General features: G+C 55.8%; 1 protein-coding gene across 2 annotated transcripts in view; it reads right to left on the bottom strand.

Annotated features, from left to right (window-relative positions):
* The window catches only part of MDGA2 (MAM domain containing glycosylphosphatidylinositol anchor 2), a gene marked incomplete at both ends in the record, with an annotated part of 321,167 nt that extends 304,427 nt beyond the window's left edge, over nucleotides 1–16,740 (bottom strand). For both annotated transcript variants that reach the window (XM_084270655.1, XM_084270656.1), the window contains one exon: nucleotides 16,668–16,740. In XM_084270655.1, the coding sequence (XP_084126781.1) occupies nucleotides 16,668–16,740 (73 nt within the window). The remainder of the gene's footprint in view (nucleotides 1–16,667) is intronic.
* Nucleotides 16,741–17,108: the final 368 nt, after the last annotated feature.

The raw sequence follows: 17,108 nt of genomic DNA, 5'->3' as shown, positions 1-17,108 counted from the left end.
GAGGGGTCCAAAACACATGTAGATGTGGCATTCCAGGACGTTTAGTGGGCACAGTGGTGTTGGGTTGATGACTGGACTTTGACCTTAAGGGTCTCCTCCCACCATAGTGATTCCATGATGCTGAGAGCCACACAGCTGGACCACAGCTGGCAGACACCCCACACCCCCTCCCCAAGACTCAACCACCTTTGAGAACCTGATCAAAACCAGCAAGACACACACATAAGGGTTACCCAGGGTGAACCTTCCATTCCAGCACACAACACAATAGGCACAACAGCTTTTCTAGGCAACATCTTCTATTTAACAACATCAGGGAGCCAGGGCTGCAGCTCTAAGAGCTGTAATAAATTGCTTCAGGAAAACCCCACAAGATCATCCTCAACATCCATCACAGCATCATCCTCAGCATCCACCCATCTGAGTTGACTCCAAAGTGAGATGTTTTTAATATGGATTGAACCAGGCACATACACACACCCTGACTTAGTTACCAAATACTATTACCATGTACTGCCCAGGGAGTGTGGAGTCTCCTCCTCTGGAGAGATTCCAGCCCCGTCTGGACACCAACCTGTGTGCCCTGTCCTAGGGACCCTGCTTTGGCAGGGGGTTGGACCCCATGGGCTCTGGAGGTCCCTTCCAACCCCTACAGAACTGGAGAATTTGGGCAAGGAAAAGGTACATCCAAACCCAGAGATGGGTTTTGGGAAGGCAGTGACCCAAAAAGCCCCAGGTACACTAGGAAGCACAGCACCACACTTGGAACAGCCCTCAGCACCAATGTATGCTGGGCAGCCAGCCACCTGGCATCAGCACAAGCCTTGCAGAGAGCTCCTCAATTCAGGGACCCCTTACACCACAGAAGTCCCACCCTGGTTTGTAGTCCCCCAACCCTTGATGCTGATGGGCATTTACCTGCACCAACCCTTCCAAAGGGGATGTGGCACAAACTCTGCAGCAGACAGAGCCAGAAACCCCCAAGCACCTTCTCAGGACGAGCGCTGTCAGCTCACATCACTCAGAAAAAGCCTCTGCTTTATTTAATATTCTTCCATATGGTGCTTTATAAGCTAATAACTGCAGAGCAAGCAGCCAAGCCCTGTACAGTCGCTATCTGAAGGATGTGAGGAAGGAAGGAAGGAGCACATGTTCATCCCCACAAGAGCAGGAACCACTGGTGAGTCATTACAGGCTCCAAAACATAGAGCCTGGCTTAGCCAGCAGGCTCAAGCTCCCAGTGGGCTCTGCCCACATCCCAACTGTGGGATCCATCATAGAATCCCAGCCTGGGCTGGGTTGGGAGGGACTCCAAGGATCACAGAGCTCCAACCCCCTGCTACAGGCAGGGACACCAACCTCCAGGCCTGGAGCTACACAAGGTTGCCCAGGGCCCCAGCCAACCTGGCCTTGAACACCCCCAGGGATGGGGCACCCACCCCCTCTCTGGGCAGCCTGTTCCAGCCCCTCACCACTCTCTCTGCAAAGAACTTCCCCCTAATCTCTCATCTCACCCTTCCCTCCTTCAGCTTCACTCCATCCCCCTTGTCCTGCCAGTCTCTGCCCTTGAACAAGCTGATTCCCCTCCTGTGTCTCTGCTCCCTTGGACCCGATGATGTCTGGAGGTCCCTTCCAACCCCTCGGATTCTGTGATGTCCAGCCCCCAGATCCCATCACCCTGAGTGGGAGCAGCACAGGCACAGCCCTGCACAACCAGGCAGCGCTCAGCCAGACCTCCAGCACACCAGATCCCAGGGGATTAACACTGGGAGCACATCTGGGCCCAGGCAAGCGCTCAGTTTGACACAGACATCTGTATCTCAGCCACGTGACGTAGCCCAGCGCTGGCAGGGAGCAGCACAGAGCTGAGCAGCCACAGACTCCACATTAAGAAAGAAAAGCATAAACGATTCTGCTGTAATTGATAAATAATAATTCCAAAGAGACACGATTTGTACAGCACAACATCAATTTGTTGAGCCCCAGGGTAAGCTGAGCACTTCCCTGCTCATCACACCAGTAGATTTACTTTTCTTTCATGTATTTCCCCACCTGGCTGGCTCAGTTTCCTCCCCACAATGACACAAACTATCTTGCCAACCCTTTTTCCCCCCCCTCAGCCTATGACTGACCACCATACAGGACTGCCAACACAGCCTGGCAGCAGCAGGGGACCTGAGGCCACCCACCACAGGAAAAGCATCCCCCAACTGCCACATCCTCAGCTTTCTTCAGCTGCCACAAGCCATCCTCACCTGGGAATTCCCCTCACAGTTCTTACTCAGGAATTACACAGAACCACATGGCTGGACTTAGTTTCCCAGGGCAATTTTAGCCACCATGTTTTGACAGTGTAAGAAGTGAGGTGGGACCCCCAAGTTCTTATGTCATGGCAAAAAAAGATCCTGGCACCCATTCCTCCATCTCTTTTGCTTGATTTTCCCCACAGCAACGTGGATGTTCCCTGTATCTGCTGGGAAAAGGAATTGGAGGACACAGAAGAGAGATGGAAGCATTCTGCTTTTTAGGTGCAGCAGGACTGCTCCTGTAAGGACCTGTAAGGACCACCACTCCCATAGTGACCTGATGGAGAATTGGGGAAGGGCTGAGGTTAGAAGGGACCTTTGGAAGTCATCTGGTCTGACCCACCTGCTCAAGCAGGGCCACCTGCAGCTGGTTGCCCAGGACCACATACAGATGGACTTGAGCATCACAGAGGAGGGAGATGCCACAACCTCTCTGTGCAAGGGCTGCCCTGTGCCAAACTCCCCCTTGCTGCCACTTTAACCCCCTCTTCAAGACAATACCCTGACACCAAGCAGGGTTTCCAAGAGGGACAAGGACAGGTTCCCCCCTGGACACATCTGGCTGCAGAGCCAGCATGCAGAGCAGGTCAACACCCCTCCTAACAACCACTGCAAACTCCTTCATTCCTGCATCAGCTGAGGCTGTGCAGCTCTCAGTGGTGGAGCTGACCCACAGATTAATCTTCCAGTGCCCTCATTACTGCACACTCCCATCTGCTTTATTTCAGCCAGCCTGTATTCCCACCCTCCCACCCCCCTTCCCAAGAAAGAGCCTGACCAAAGGGCAGCTTCAAGCTGGTACCCTGCAGCCAAGCACCAGTGCACAGACTGGGGATGGCCAACACCAGGTTTGATGCACTTGGACCATTCAGAGAACAGAGACCACCAGGACATCAGGATACAGATGTGGAAGCCCAGAAAGGCTGCTCCAGCCTGGGAGAGATTATAGAAACCAGCACCCAGGCTGAATCACAGCCCCACTCTGAAGGTGTTTCCTGCTTCCATTCACCAACAGCTGCATCCCCAGCACAGCCGCTCCCCAGCACCTTCACCAGGGCCGTCACCCACCCTGCCAGCACAGTCATCCTTCATACCCAGAGTGAAGCAGGAAGCCTGGGCTCCTGCCTGGGAGGAGAGATGTCAGCTAAAAATACCAGCTGCCAGCGCTGACAGCTCCCGCGGCGGCGGGTGCGCGGCGCAGGCTGAGCTCCTCCGCAGCCCCTTGCACCTCCCATGGAGAGTGGTGCTTCCACACCAGCACACAGGGAGGTGAGGAGCCCTGCTCAGCCTTTGCATGGGTGTAGGAGAGACTGGGGGGGTCAGAGCAGCATTCCCCCCCTCCCCACACGCAGCACACACTGCGTTTTCAGTCAGCAGACATGGAAACAGGAACAGACAGCAGCTGATCCCAGCGCTCTGAGCTTCCCTCAGCCCTGGAAGATGCTGGGAGTACTGGTTATGGTGCTCCAGAAGGCAGCTCCACACAGTCCTGCATCCAGCTGCCTTCACCCAGGGAGATTTATAAAGAGAATGGCACAGGGGCACAAACCAGGAGGCACTCAGGCTGAAGTGTTACTCGTGTGATGCACCACAGCAGTGCCCTGAGGTCTCAGCCCTCTCCCACCCTCCCTGGGGCTGACTCCCTGACTTGGGTGGCTTCAAGAGTCCCTCTCTGTTCCATGAAAACTCAGGTATCCCACTGGATGGAAGCCACCAGGGATTCCTGCCCCAGGAGTAACCTGCTTAGAGCAGACAAATCCAGCCATCTCACAGCAATGCTGCTCCTGAGACCCCTCCCAGCCCAACCAGCTCCCACCACACAGATGGGGCACCTGCAGAAGGGAGCACACACTCCATCTAGAAGAGTACCACATGCAGCAGTGAGAAACTGGATTCTGGGAAGAAAAGCCCATTGCAGGTCTTCCTCACTCCCAGCTATAAGCAGTTGTGCTCCAGGCAGCAGACTGGGCTGTTTTTCCCCCCAAGACCACCACACAAAGGGCCAGTGATTGAAGCTGCAAGTCTCCAACTCAAAGGTAGGGTCTCCCCTTTGCAACACCCAGGTTGGTGAACAAGTCTACACTCACCCTCATGGATCAACCTGCCACATTCATCTACCAGCCCATGATGAACGAGGCACCAGGCTGAAGGAACCCTTACCACCATCAATCAACCAAGAGGGAGGTGGTCATCATATATAGCTATACCCACATCTAAACATCACTCTGCTGTGTCTCCACACTCAGTGTTCATTGAGTCACTGACTGGGCTGGGTTGGGAGGGACACCAAGGGTCACAGAGCTCCAACCCCCTGCCACAGGCAGGGACACCAACCTCCAGGCCTGGAGCTACACAAGGTTGCCCAGGGCCCCAGCCAACCTGGCCTTGAACACCCCCAGGGACGGGGCACCCACCCCCTCTCTGGGCAGCCTGTTCCAGCCCCTCACCACTCTCTCTGTAAAAAACCTCCCCCTAATCTCCCATCTAAACCTTCCTTCCTTCAGTTTTAATCCATTCCCCCTTGTTCACCAGGTTTGTTCCAGAGCTCCCCAGACAATGTCTCTCACACTCCTAAGACACCATCCATACACAGCTGAGGACCCAGTGTTCTGGTTTCCCTACCCACATCAGCATTACCACAGGCTGAGCATCTGCCATGAAAAGCACAGCAAGAACTACCCATGTCTGAAGACATTCAGACCTTGGCTGGTAAACACAGACAGAAAGGACTCACCCCTCTTCCTTCATTAAACACACTCATTTTTCATGCTTGCCCCAAGTCAAGGCACAATTCCAACACTTTTTCATAATCCTTAGGAAAAAAAATACCCAGAAACTCCACTCCCTCCCCCAACTCCTCCCAGCACAGAGAGGGCTCTCAGGGGGCTCCCATGGGAGTGCTGAAGAGATGGGAAAGCCCATTAGTGAAATCCCACTGGACTCTGCTGGATGGGAGTTCAGTTCCAGGCTTTCAGCATGAGACTTCTCAAAGCCCCTGAAGTCTGAGGGCTTCACCCATCTGAGCACAGAGTAGCTGTGGGCAACACAACGTTCTCTTTAGGAGAACAGTTAGCTGCAACAGTCCTTTTTCTACTCTTTTTTCCAGGTGCCTGAGGTAAAGTTAAGCTCTCCTACAAGGCAGAACATACACATTAATTAAACTAACCAGCAAGCTTAAGAGCTTCTGCTTCAGATGAGCAATCTCATGGCTTATTAGTGAAAAGCTCTTCAACCCAGCTGACCACCGATTACCAAGCTGAGCTGTCTGTGGGGAAGCTTGAAGAGCAGGCACTGGCCAAAGGCTCACAGCCACCCCAGAAGGCACCAGTGTGAATTAAGTCACATCCCATGAATACAGAAGAGGTTCCTTTGTACCCATTAAATATTTCACAGCCCTGTTTTCTGCAGACACAGGCATCCCAGCTTCTGCATGGGAAGGACACCCCAAACAGCTCTCCAGCCACAGCTCCATTAGCATATGGAGCCACCTACAATGGTTTAACTGATCATCAGTTAATTGATATTGTAATATAGAGGGATGTCATAGGCTAGACAAGCCCCAGCTGACCCATAGATTAATCATCATGATGCCAGCTGAGGTTCATCTAGCCTATGGCCTCCCTAGCCAGATCTGACCTCCACAAAGAGAACCACACAGCAACCACCACCTTGCTCATTGACAATGGACCCCTCCAAGTGCCAGTAGAGAGGATGCTGATAGCACATGTAGAGTCATGGTAGGAGAGGAGAAGTGACTGGGAGCACACAGGTGGCCTTGTATGTAACTAGAGATCATTTCTCACAACACACCAGCAGCAGCTCAACGTTCCACAAGCTCAGTGGGGACATTTCTTCCCTCTCCTCCTCCACAAAGCTGCTTTTTTTTCCTCCAAGCAAGAGAAGTGGTAAATTCCAAAGCCTGGCACATCCTGACAGCATTTCTGAATAACTGGAAAACATTTAAAGGCTTTGACTTTTTTTTTCCCATTGAAGCAATTCAGTTTCTCACTTAGACATGCTGGTGGTGCTGGAGAACTCCCATCTTGCATCCCAGCCCTCATAGAGGTTAGAAAACCAACAAAACCCACCACACAACAAAACCATCACCCCAAACAGAACTACCCCTGGCACATTCCCACTTTACCAAAGCACTGATCACCCAGGATACCCCCTGCAGCTCTCACCAGCTGCCACTCACCCCAAAATATCACATATTCCTCCTTGCCACAGGTCCAGCCTCAGTGAACTTCAACCAGGCACATCTCAAAGCCCCATCTCACTTTAAAGCATCACTTTTCTCTCCTCCTCACCATAATTCAGTCAAATATTGCATACAATAACCCAGAGAGGCACATGGCAGAGGTCCCAGAAGTATGGATACAGCACTGGGACCTGAGCATCCCTCCAGACCCAACTCAAAGCTGCTACCACGACCATTACTCAAAAACCCAGAGAAAAACCAAGCACCACAACAAAGAAACCACCTCCTTGACCACATTTTCACTTATTTACACAGTGCATATAAGAAAACACCAGTTTCCCCAGCACACACCCCTTCCCCACAAGCAAATAAGGCATTTTAATGAAAGAGAAGATAAAAACCAACTCGCATTTAGAAGAGGAGAAGCAAATCCAGAGCAGCCCAACTCTGCCAGCTCACCACAAAGCTTCTCACAGCCCCCATGAGAAGGAAAACAAGCCCCCACCCTGGCCTTGCTTTATGTAAGGATCAGAATTAATTCCAATTGTGGGGCTGCAGATGTGCACCCCAGTAAACAGCTCTACCACTGACTTAGTATTGGCAGCTGTGCTTGTGTACAGAGGGGAGAAAAATAAGGCTGTGCTGAATTTTTTGGGGGGAGATGGCAGGGAAGTGGGTGGTTTATAAAGTTTTCTTCTGCACTGTTTGGCAGTGATGGGGGGAAAATAAAGGGGGAGTGGGGAACAGTCCTGGCTGGCAACTGCAGTGCTGAGCTGTCTACAGAGCATCTGGGTGGATGGGATGCTGTCAGCTGCATGAAATCGTGATGTCTCTCTCCCCAATCTGCATCTTACCCCTCTGCCAGAGGAGGTACAGCAGGAGGGAAGGGGGATTTCTGTCTCACTGTTTGAGGAGGTCGGATGCTAGGGTTGATTCAATGATGTAACAATGCTGAGTAGGTCGATAGGGATGTAGCTTAAGAGACAATTAATGAATATAACTTTAATAAAAGCAGTATTTGCGTGTTTTGAGAATAGATTTGGCTTGGATTTTAGTAGAATCTGGCTGTAGCCATGTGAGCTGTTTCATGAGAGCAGCTACAAAATTTAACCCTAACAGTGGGACAGCCTTGAAGATAAAGAAGCGAAGATGGGGAGTCATAAATAATGAGACCAACAACCAATTAAGAGACAGAGGATATCTTGCTTTCAGCTAAAAAGGGTTACTGGCTAGTTTGTGCAGGAATGTGTTTTAGAAACTATGGAGAAAACCATGAAGAGCATGTGCTGAGAGAGAGGAAGACGTCCAGCCTTCATCCCTGAAGACCACCAGAACACCCCCTGAGCATGCTCTGTCTGGGAGGAGTTAATGGAAATGATTACCTGGGAATAATTTGCATAACCCTGCCTTTTCTTAGAAATTACAAAGAGTATGTAGAGTTAATCTGTATAAATAGGAGAAATTTGGCTTTAAATGGCACACACACCAGGAGGAGTGATGCCCTGTGTGCCCAGTGCTGCCATAAAGGATCCCTGCTTCAGAGTCACTAAGGCCAGTGAGTTTTGATCCCAGCTTTTGGAGGCTTCAGGGTAAAACCTGTGCTGAAAAGGCTACTGTGGGAAAGCTCCCTCAGGGCTCTGACCCTGGCAGTGCAACGCTGCTGGGGCTGCTTTGCTGCTCCGTGTTCCATCAATATGATGCTCAGGATAAAGGAGATGAAAGGAAACCAATCCCACACCCAGCACAGCAGCCTAACTCCACCTCCAGGAAAAACAGCTATTCATCAGGCACAGCCTGATGCAGAACCCAGTTCCTTCAGCTCCTTCCACCAGGAAATGCTCCTTGATTTGCTAATTCATTATCTGGGCCCCTTGAGCCCTAAAACTTTATTGCCCTTTGGGTTTGTAACTCCAGGTGGAGCTGCTGGTGGCATGGCCAGGATGGGCAGCGACATGATGGAGGGGGGTGGTGTGATGGAGGATGGGATGTTATGCTGGGATGTGAAGCACAATAAAGGCAGCAGTAGGGTGTTTCCTTCACCCTGAAGTGACAGCTATCTTCTTGAGCTATTCCTTCATGAAAAATTCCCTTGTGGCCCCCCAGCAACCCAGTGAGACCCAGGGGAGCAGCACAGGGGGCTGGAGGATCACACCATGCTGCATCTTTCACATCCTGGCTGGGTATTGCAGTGCCCACCCCACTCCATCACTCCCACCCCCCATTTCCCTTTGCTGGTACTTGCTGCTTCTGTTAAAGGAGAGAAACTCTTCCTGCCAGCGTGGCTGGGTGCTGCTAAGAGGCTGGAGGGAGAAGTGCACACAGAAACGCAGCTCACCTCCCAGCCCAGCCTTGAGGGTTTTGGGAGTGTGGTTGCTCCAGTAATTCTATTTCCATCCTTTAAATCCACCTCAGGTGAAACATGAAAAGGGCCAGAGAAGAAAAGGGGCTGAGGAAATGAAGCAGCTCTTCCCTAAGCCAAAGCTGTGGCCCTGCCATGGCTTTACAAGCACCACAGGAAGGTTTTTCCCACCCTGCAATGCTGTTCAAAGGTAACACCTCCTCCCCACCCCCAGTGCCTGCTGGCCCCCAGCCCAGCTGGGTGCAGCCCTCAGTGCAGTCCCAGGCTTGCCACAGGGTCCATCCTGCTCTTCCACCCTCCATCCACGACTCCAGGAGAAGTCAAGCTGGCGTTGGCAGGGGTCTGAGCAAGCATTTGGCAGCAAGGTGTGAAGGCACCTGCTCACTGAGGGCTGCATCACCCTCCAGTCTCCTGGCACAGGGTGTCCCACACCTGGCACCCACCACCCCTTCACCCTCTGAGGCCACCAGCTCCTGCTGCTTCTGCCCCAGCGGGCTCCCAGCTCCCTGCCTTCCAGACACCAAGGCTTTGCCAGCTCTGCAGAGACAGCGTCTCACAGACACCGTCTTCCAGCCCTGTGAGGGATGAGCTGCTATCTCATCTCATCTCATCTCACAGCACATCTCCAGGTTGCAGGACGATGCTCGGTGCCCAGAAGCCCAGCAGCGTGGCTCCGGCAGCGGCGGCAGCGCTCAGCGAGGCTACGCCCAGCGTGATGTGTCAGAGCAGGGCAGCCCTTGGCTCTGACACCTCCAGAGCCCTCCCCAGCCCTGTTCCCAGGGTACCTGGGCACCGCTCTCCTTCTGCAGCCAACAGGCCACTCAGGGGACACATGGAGAAGCCTGGCTGTGGTATCCCCAGCCACGCCAACCACAGCGGAACGAGGTGTGTGCTACATGCACCAGAAGCCCCCAGAAAGTGATACTGCAGGTGCTCCACACACCAAGGAGGGGACAGCACCTTTCAGTCCCTTGATCCCATCTCCTTCTCCCTTCCCACACTGGGCATCACCTCCCAACTCATCCCATTCCCTTCCGAAGGCTACGTGGTGTTTTAAGCGTGTCATCAATTAATGACACAATTAAAGCCCAGACCATTTGCTCAGTGACATGCATTACTCTGATGGCTGCTTTGATATGTTAAAAGCAGATGAACTCCTTCCAGGAGTCTGAGGCCAGGGGGGACAGTGGGTCTCACTGGGGTTGACCTCCCACGCATCCGTGAGCCAGACATGTCCCTCAGCGATCCCCACCTGCACCGAGCTTGCCAATTTAAGCAGCAGCATCTGACTGTATATCAAAAGATGCTCAACACCAGGGAGTCCAGCACATCTCTCAGTGAGCTGCTCCAGCAGCTAATTACCCTGGCTGCTAAAAACCTCAGCTTTATCTCCACCGTGGGCTTTGATAGCTTCAAATGATTGCTGTTGGCTCCTCTAACACCTGAAGTGGCTGCTTGGAGCAAGCTCTTCACCACTGCCTACCTCCTCCTTCCTGAAATAATTAGAACATACGTTTGATTCTCCTGCTTTAACGGCCTCAGTCAGCCTTAACCACCTCAAGGCATGGAGATGCTCTAGTCCCTCCTCAGGAGACCCCCATTGCAGATTACAAACCTCCCTGGTACCCAAACACGCTGGCAACAAGCAACCAGGACACACAGACATCAACATCATGCTAAATGCTGCCAAGAGCAATGTGGACCTCTAAGGATGTTCAAGGCAACCGCTTGGTCCTTCAATATTTTATGGATGCAAGAAGAACTCACAAAAAGAGGGCATCTCCTGGGCTGGGGGCCACCAGTCTGCTCCCTACCACGGGTAGGGAAATGCTCCTTCAGAAAGGAGCAATGTTCCCATTCCGTAGGGAAACGCTCCTTCAGAAGTGTCAGCCTTCAACATCAACCAGCAACCCGACCCTCCCTCCATTCTCAGCTATATTTAGCAAGGCCATTATTTATGGAGATGGCAGGAAATAATTCAGCCAGCTCCAGACATATCTGGCAATTGGAAAGAGGGTCTATAAAAAGAGAACCTGAAGGACCAGCCAGTCGTGGGGGGGACTCAGCGTGGCTCCTCCAGCAGCAACGGAACAGCAAGCACTGCTGACACTGAACACGTGCACCGGCTCAGAGCTGGCTGGTGAGGACTGATGGAGATGATTGCCCTCCAAAACCCCCTTCTCCATAAAGAAGTCTCTTTCAGGGTTAAGAAACATGGTTTAAGAAACAACTGATGGCCTGAAGCCCATCCACGGTGGGGAGAGTGCTGGGGGCCTGGCACTGGCAGGGGGAAGCACAGAGCATCCTTCCCACTTGCACTTTCTTCCCGTGTGGCTCATGCGTGGCTGGGTGCCTCCCATCCAAAAGGGAGTTTCCACTGGAGGAGGGGAATGTGCTGCAGAAAACCCAGTGCCCAGCAAGAGTCTACATACATCCACGTGTACATATAGGCTGGCGCTGCAGTGTGAGGAGGGAGCAGATCATCCCTTCACCGAAGGAGGTCCCAGACAACATCTGAGGAGGGTAGAAAACAGAACGGAGCTTCAATCGTTCATCTCTTTCCTTCCTCCCCAGCACTCCATCTCACCTCATTCCAATTAAACTGGATGTTGTTCTTCTGAGCCAGGAGAGCCTTTATTTCATTTGTTTCCTCACCACCAGATTTCCCCCAGATCTCCCTGACATGGACTCCAAAGCAACATTTCGGCCAGAGATGCACCCAGCACCAGCAGCTCCTGGGAGGATGGGATGTGCCGTGGCACCATCCAGCACAGCACCAAGGCAGGATTGCTTTGAGCTCCCACACACATCCCAGGGCATGCAACAGAAGTTCCCCCATCAATTCAGCAGACCTGGAGCCAGGTTCACCCTCCGGTAAAGCTCATCTTCTCCCACACACTACTGAGCATTTTTACAACCTGACCCCAGCCCCTTTGCACCAAAACTGCTGCACCCCAGAGCCAAACCAGCCCCCTGAACACACAGACCAGGACATCAGACCCCCTCGTTCCCACCGCTCTGGGTGCTGCACATCCCCTTACCTACAGCACAACTAAGAACCGCGGGCGCACAGTCGATCCCGGTCGCTCAGCTGCCTCTAGGAGGCAGATCGGATGCTCCCCCATCTCTGCACGCTCCCAGGGTCAGCTGAAGCTGGAGTTCACCTCACACCACCACCAAAATCCCAGCTTAAACCTCTGCGGCGTGAGAGGGAGGAGGAGGAGATCCCTCTGCGGGGCTCAGTTAAGAGTTAAAGCTCTCCACGATCAGTTGGCTCCTGCAAAAGCTCCCCCGGAGCGGGTGCAGAGCACACAGCTGCTGGGGAACGCCGGCCCCTGCAGCACCGCATAATTCCTCCCCTGTTCCCAGGACCGGCACCACGGTTCCCTCACACAATGTCCCGAATTGTGTGGGGTTAAACCAGCCCAGCACAACACCCGCATTCACACCCGGCGAGGCGAGCGCTGCCGCTGAAACACCCTCCGTCCCCCACGCCGCCACCAGCCATCCGGAGGCTGCCCTGGCTGGTGGGAACGGGCAACCGGCTTTTCTCCTGGGTAAAAATGCTCTTGCAGTTCGTTTTCTTCTTTTCCCCCTTTTTAGATCCTTCCAATCCACTTGTTAGAGCGGGACAGGCATTAGGGAAAGGCCAGGTCAGCAGCGGCATGCAGGCAGGCTCCGCTCCGAAGGCAGCAGTCATTAATCCCCCCAGGGAGCTGAGTGTACCACAGAATAATCACCAGCGTTACACAGAGGCAGCCAGAGGCAGCCGAAGATCTTTCCCAGCACTTTGTGACCCCCTCCATCCCGCTCCAGCTCCCCTGGGATATAGAGCACTTCACCAGCCCCCCAGCCAAGCTGCCATCGGGGTGGAAGGGAGTTTTGGGTTCCCCATTTCCAAACCCACACCTTGATAAACTGCAATACAGAGCCAGTCTGTGGGATAACACCCGATGCTCGGCATGAGGAGGCAAGGAATATCTCCCTGACATCCAATCCAATAAATACCTACGCTGCCACGCTGCGTTGCAGCAGCAACAGACAGCCTGGCTGTTCCCTCGGCCGCGGTCGCTTCCCCCCCATCACCACCATCACCACCACTTTGCACGTTCAGCCCCACACCCTGATGCAGGGCAGAGCCTTGGGGGAGACCCTGATGTGCCTGAGCACCGGGGCCACTCGTGACACTTGTGATGGCATTTTCAGCCACCCTAAGGTCACACAGACCCATGGGTGGGATGCTCAGCACCGTGGGTTACAGGGGGTGGGTACCGAACACCCCACAGGCGTGCACGGAGGGACAAGCCTTGCACACACGTGCTTTTCATGCAGGTACGACATACCTGGTGGTTACACACATGAAAAAATCCTCCTCAGTAGCTGCCCAGCTTATTTCCAGCCCAAATCAGGGGAAAACAACTCAAAGCTCTGCAAAGGAGTGGGGAAAAACATGCTCCAGCAGCCACGGGGAAAGTGTGCTGCAGAGGGGGATGCTCTGGGTGCCCAGGGGGCTGCACCCCCCTGTGCTCAGCACCCCTCAGCAGGTACCACGGCTGCTCCCAGTTACTGCAGGGATTTGCTTTCTGACTTCCAAAACACACAATCACTCCCCACAATCCTCCCATTGTCAGGTCCATCCTGTCCCTCACCCCCAGCATCCCAGCATCCCTCCAGCCCCCACCCAGGAGGCAATGGCAGGGCACAGGCTTTTCAGGCTCATTCCCAGGCATTCACCACGCTGCTCCTCACTCCGCAGGGCAGGTAATAAGACCCTGGAAACACCACACATCCCAGCATCCAAGCCCTGGATCCCCAGCAAGCCCCAGCCAGGGCAGTTTAGCAGCAGGGAAATGGGGAAATCCGCTCTCTGCTCTCATGGAACTCTCACATCTTGATGAGCCCACCCTCATCTGCTTAAAAATGCTCCATGCCTACATTGGCCTCTCCATTTAGCCAGTTCTTTACAGTTTTTCTCTTGCAACTGGAAGTTTTAGGTGAAAGAAAACGATCCTATTCAGAATCCCAGTATTTTCCACTTTATTAGCCACGCAAGTCATGCAAGATCCAAAGGGGAGGGAGAGTCCATACAGCACTCGAGTCTTCCTAATGATTATTTAGCCAAGAAAACGAGCTGGGCAAAGCAGAGCTGAGGACCTGGACACTGGGGATTTGAGGGGCTGTGCTCCCCTCCCCTGAAGCAGCAGTGTGCAGCACGGAGCAGGGGGTGGTAGGCACTGGTTAGACTGGTGCCCCGACTGTTCTGCTGGTCAGGCACAACAGAGGGAAGTCACCCTCTGTGGGTGGGATGTACAGACGGACATCAGGGGGGTGTTAAATTTGCTTTTGCAAGAGCTAGGAATAACCAAACACAGAGCACTTCTTTGGCACTGAAAGGCCCCAAAATGTGTCTCAGGTGCAGCCGTTGTGCGGGGCCATACGTGCTGCCACGCTGGGCGCTGCGCGGGCACAGGGCAGAGCTGAGCCTCCGGCGGTGGCAGAGCCGAGCAGCCGCAGGCAGGCAGTGCCAGGGAGCAGCCAGGTGGAGCTGGGGCAGCGCACAGCTCGGGTGGGAGCCCGTCCCTGGGGACACGGGTCCTCCCGCTGACGAGACACAACCTCAGCGGGAGGAACTGGGGAGAAATCGGGGCAGCAGGGAGCACCCGAAGGATGGGTTTGAGGGGCCTGCAAAGCAGCGAGTTCTCCATGCAGGACTGGAGAGGGTGGTGGGGGACAGACAGACGGCGTAGCGTGCTCCTCTGCCTTGCAGGGGGCTGTGTGGGCTCTCCCTGCTCACAGAAGGGACACCAGCATCTTGGGCTATAGGCACAGAAAGCAGGGAACAAGCAGGTTAAGTCAGCAAGGCATCTTCCTACCAGCACCACATGCAGGAGCAGGGCTCGGAGCATCTTGAAATCTTCAAGAAGGGACGAAAAAGTTGTTCAAAATTCCACAAACATGGGGGTTTTATCCTCCCCAAAGCCACAAGGACTACGCAGGCTCCCTCTCCCAGCAAGCTGGGGCTCGCTTTTGTTAACGGAACTCAGGGTAGTGCCTTCAAAACCTTTCTCAAGATGGCCCTGGTGCACCAAGGGGGATGTTGAAGGCGCTGGAGGCACGCTCTGGGCTTGGCTATTTTTTGGTAGAGCACAAACCAACCTCCATGAAGGAATGAAACACAAATCCAGACGGAACATCGTGCAGCCAGACGCGACTGCCTCCACACCACTGCCCCCCCTCTTCCTTCATCACCACCACCACATCACCCACGGTCCTTACCCTAAATAAGGCGTCACACCTTACGGGATGAACACACACACACCCCCCCACTGCCAAACAAAAGTCTTACTACAGATCTCGCATGTGACATCGCCCGCACGTAGATGACAGCGGCCAGGCTAGGATGAGAGCTCCCTTTCCTATTAGCCACCCCCCCCTTCCCTCCCCAGAAAACACGCTCTGCCTCAATAAGCCCTCTCTTCCTATTCACGGCAGCAGTTGCTATTCCAGCGCACCCAACACTGTGTGCCTGTGTGGAGGGGAAGGCTGGGAGCCCCGGCGGTGCCGAGCCGCACGCTGCTGAGCCAGGCGCTGCCAGCAGAACCCCTCAGACATCTTCCATCACGCTGAAATTTTGCAAAATTGGGGAAAAAAAATTTAAAAGAGGGGTGGGAGGTTGGGGGGGGGGGAGTCCATCTCTAGCAGGGGCTGCCTCGAGAAGATATTTTAGTGGGGGGCAGGCGCAAGGACTGGAAGGAGAGGATGTCAAACGAGGCATTTACTGGTAAATCCACCAAGTCTCCTCAAGCCCGAGCACCAGAGCCAGCGCTCCCAGCAGCACCGCACCGCCGAGCCGCTTACATAACCCCGCACCGCCCGGCCGGACCGGCACCGCCACCGGGGCAGAGCCGGGGCCGGCGGGGGCAGCGCAGCGGGCGGTGTCCCCGGCGGCCGGCGGGGCGGCCGCTTCTCCCCGCTGCTCCGCTCCGGGCTCTGCCGAAACGGGGCCAACTTGGAGGGCGATGGATGGATTGGGGGAGGGGGTTGAAGCAACAAGACCCGCGGCCCCAGCGCCGGACCCCGCGCAGCCGCCCGGGAACTGGATACTGAAAGCGCGGCCGGGGATGCCGCCGGCTCGGCCCCGGCTGCTGCGCTCCGCGGAGCCCCCCGCGCCCCGCTCCGCGGCGGCGATTTGCAAGTCACTGCCGGGGAGGGGGGGGGCCGGGTGGAAGGCCGGGGGAGCGGGGGCCGCGGGGTGCTGCTGCCCTTACGCGCCCGCCCGCGGAAGCGGCCGCGGAGCTGCTCGGGCGCGGGGACTGCGCGCCCCCGGCGGAGCAGCGGGAAGTTTGCGGTTCGCCCCCGCCCCTTCGCTCCGCGGCCGCGGGCGGGCGGCAGCGCCGCTGCTAACAAGTGCGGCGGCCCCGCGGCGCTCCGCGGGCGCGGAACAGCCCCACGGTGGCGGCCGCGGAGGTGACCGGCCCGAGGCGTGACCGGCCCGAGGCAAGACCGGCCGGAGCACCCACCCCCCCCCAAAACACACACAACCCCCTCCGCGCCCCCTCCCCGACCTCCCCCCGGTTTTCGCCGAGCAATGTCAGCGTCTCATGGCAACGGCGCTGCCCCCGCTCAGCCTCCGCCGGCTCCCGCGGCGCGCAACGAAGCCCCTTGCCGCCCCCGCGGCCCCGGGGGGCGACCCATCTCCCTCCCTCCCTCCCACCCACCCACCCACCACCACCCCCTCCGCTCCCCCTCCCCCCCCGCCCGGCGACAGTCGCGACAAGGTCACGGCGCGCCCCGCACTCACCGTACACCCCTTGCCCGGAGCTGCCCTCCAGCAGAACCGTCAGCAGCCCCAGCAGCCCGATCGCTACATCCATCTTCACGTGAGCATCCACATATCCAGCCCGCCGGGGGGGGGGGGGGGGGGGGGGAGAGGGAGGGAGAAAGGGAGGGAGGGATTGGGGAAAGGGGAAGGGGAGGGGGGGGAAAGGCAGCGCAGCGCCCGCCGGAGCCCCGCGCTCCGCTGCGGCCGAGCCGCGCACGCCCGCGCAAGCAGGGCGGCGGGGGCAGGCGGCGGGCAGCGCTCCGGTCCTCCTCCTCCTCCTCTTCCTCCGCCTCCTCCTGCGCAGCGGGCGGCGCGGGGCGAGCCCCCCTCAGAGCGGCAGCCCCCTCAGGGCGCCGGCCGCCGCCGCCGCCGCCTCCCGGGGCCGCCGAGCGCCGCGCGGGGCCGCCGCAGCCGCCTGCG

Source organism: Gallinula chloropus, assembly GCF_964237585.1.
Source record: "Gallinula chloropus genome assembly, chromosome: 14".
Taxonomy (NCBI): domain Eukaryota; kingdom Metazoa; phylum Chordata; class Aves; order Gruiformes; family Rallidae; genus Gallinula; species Gallinula chloropus.
Note: the sequence above shows the minus strand (reverse complement) of the source record. Positions and strands in the feature narration are given on the sequence as shown.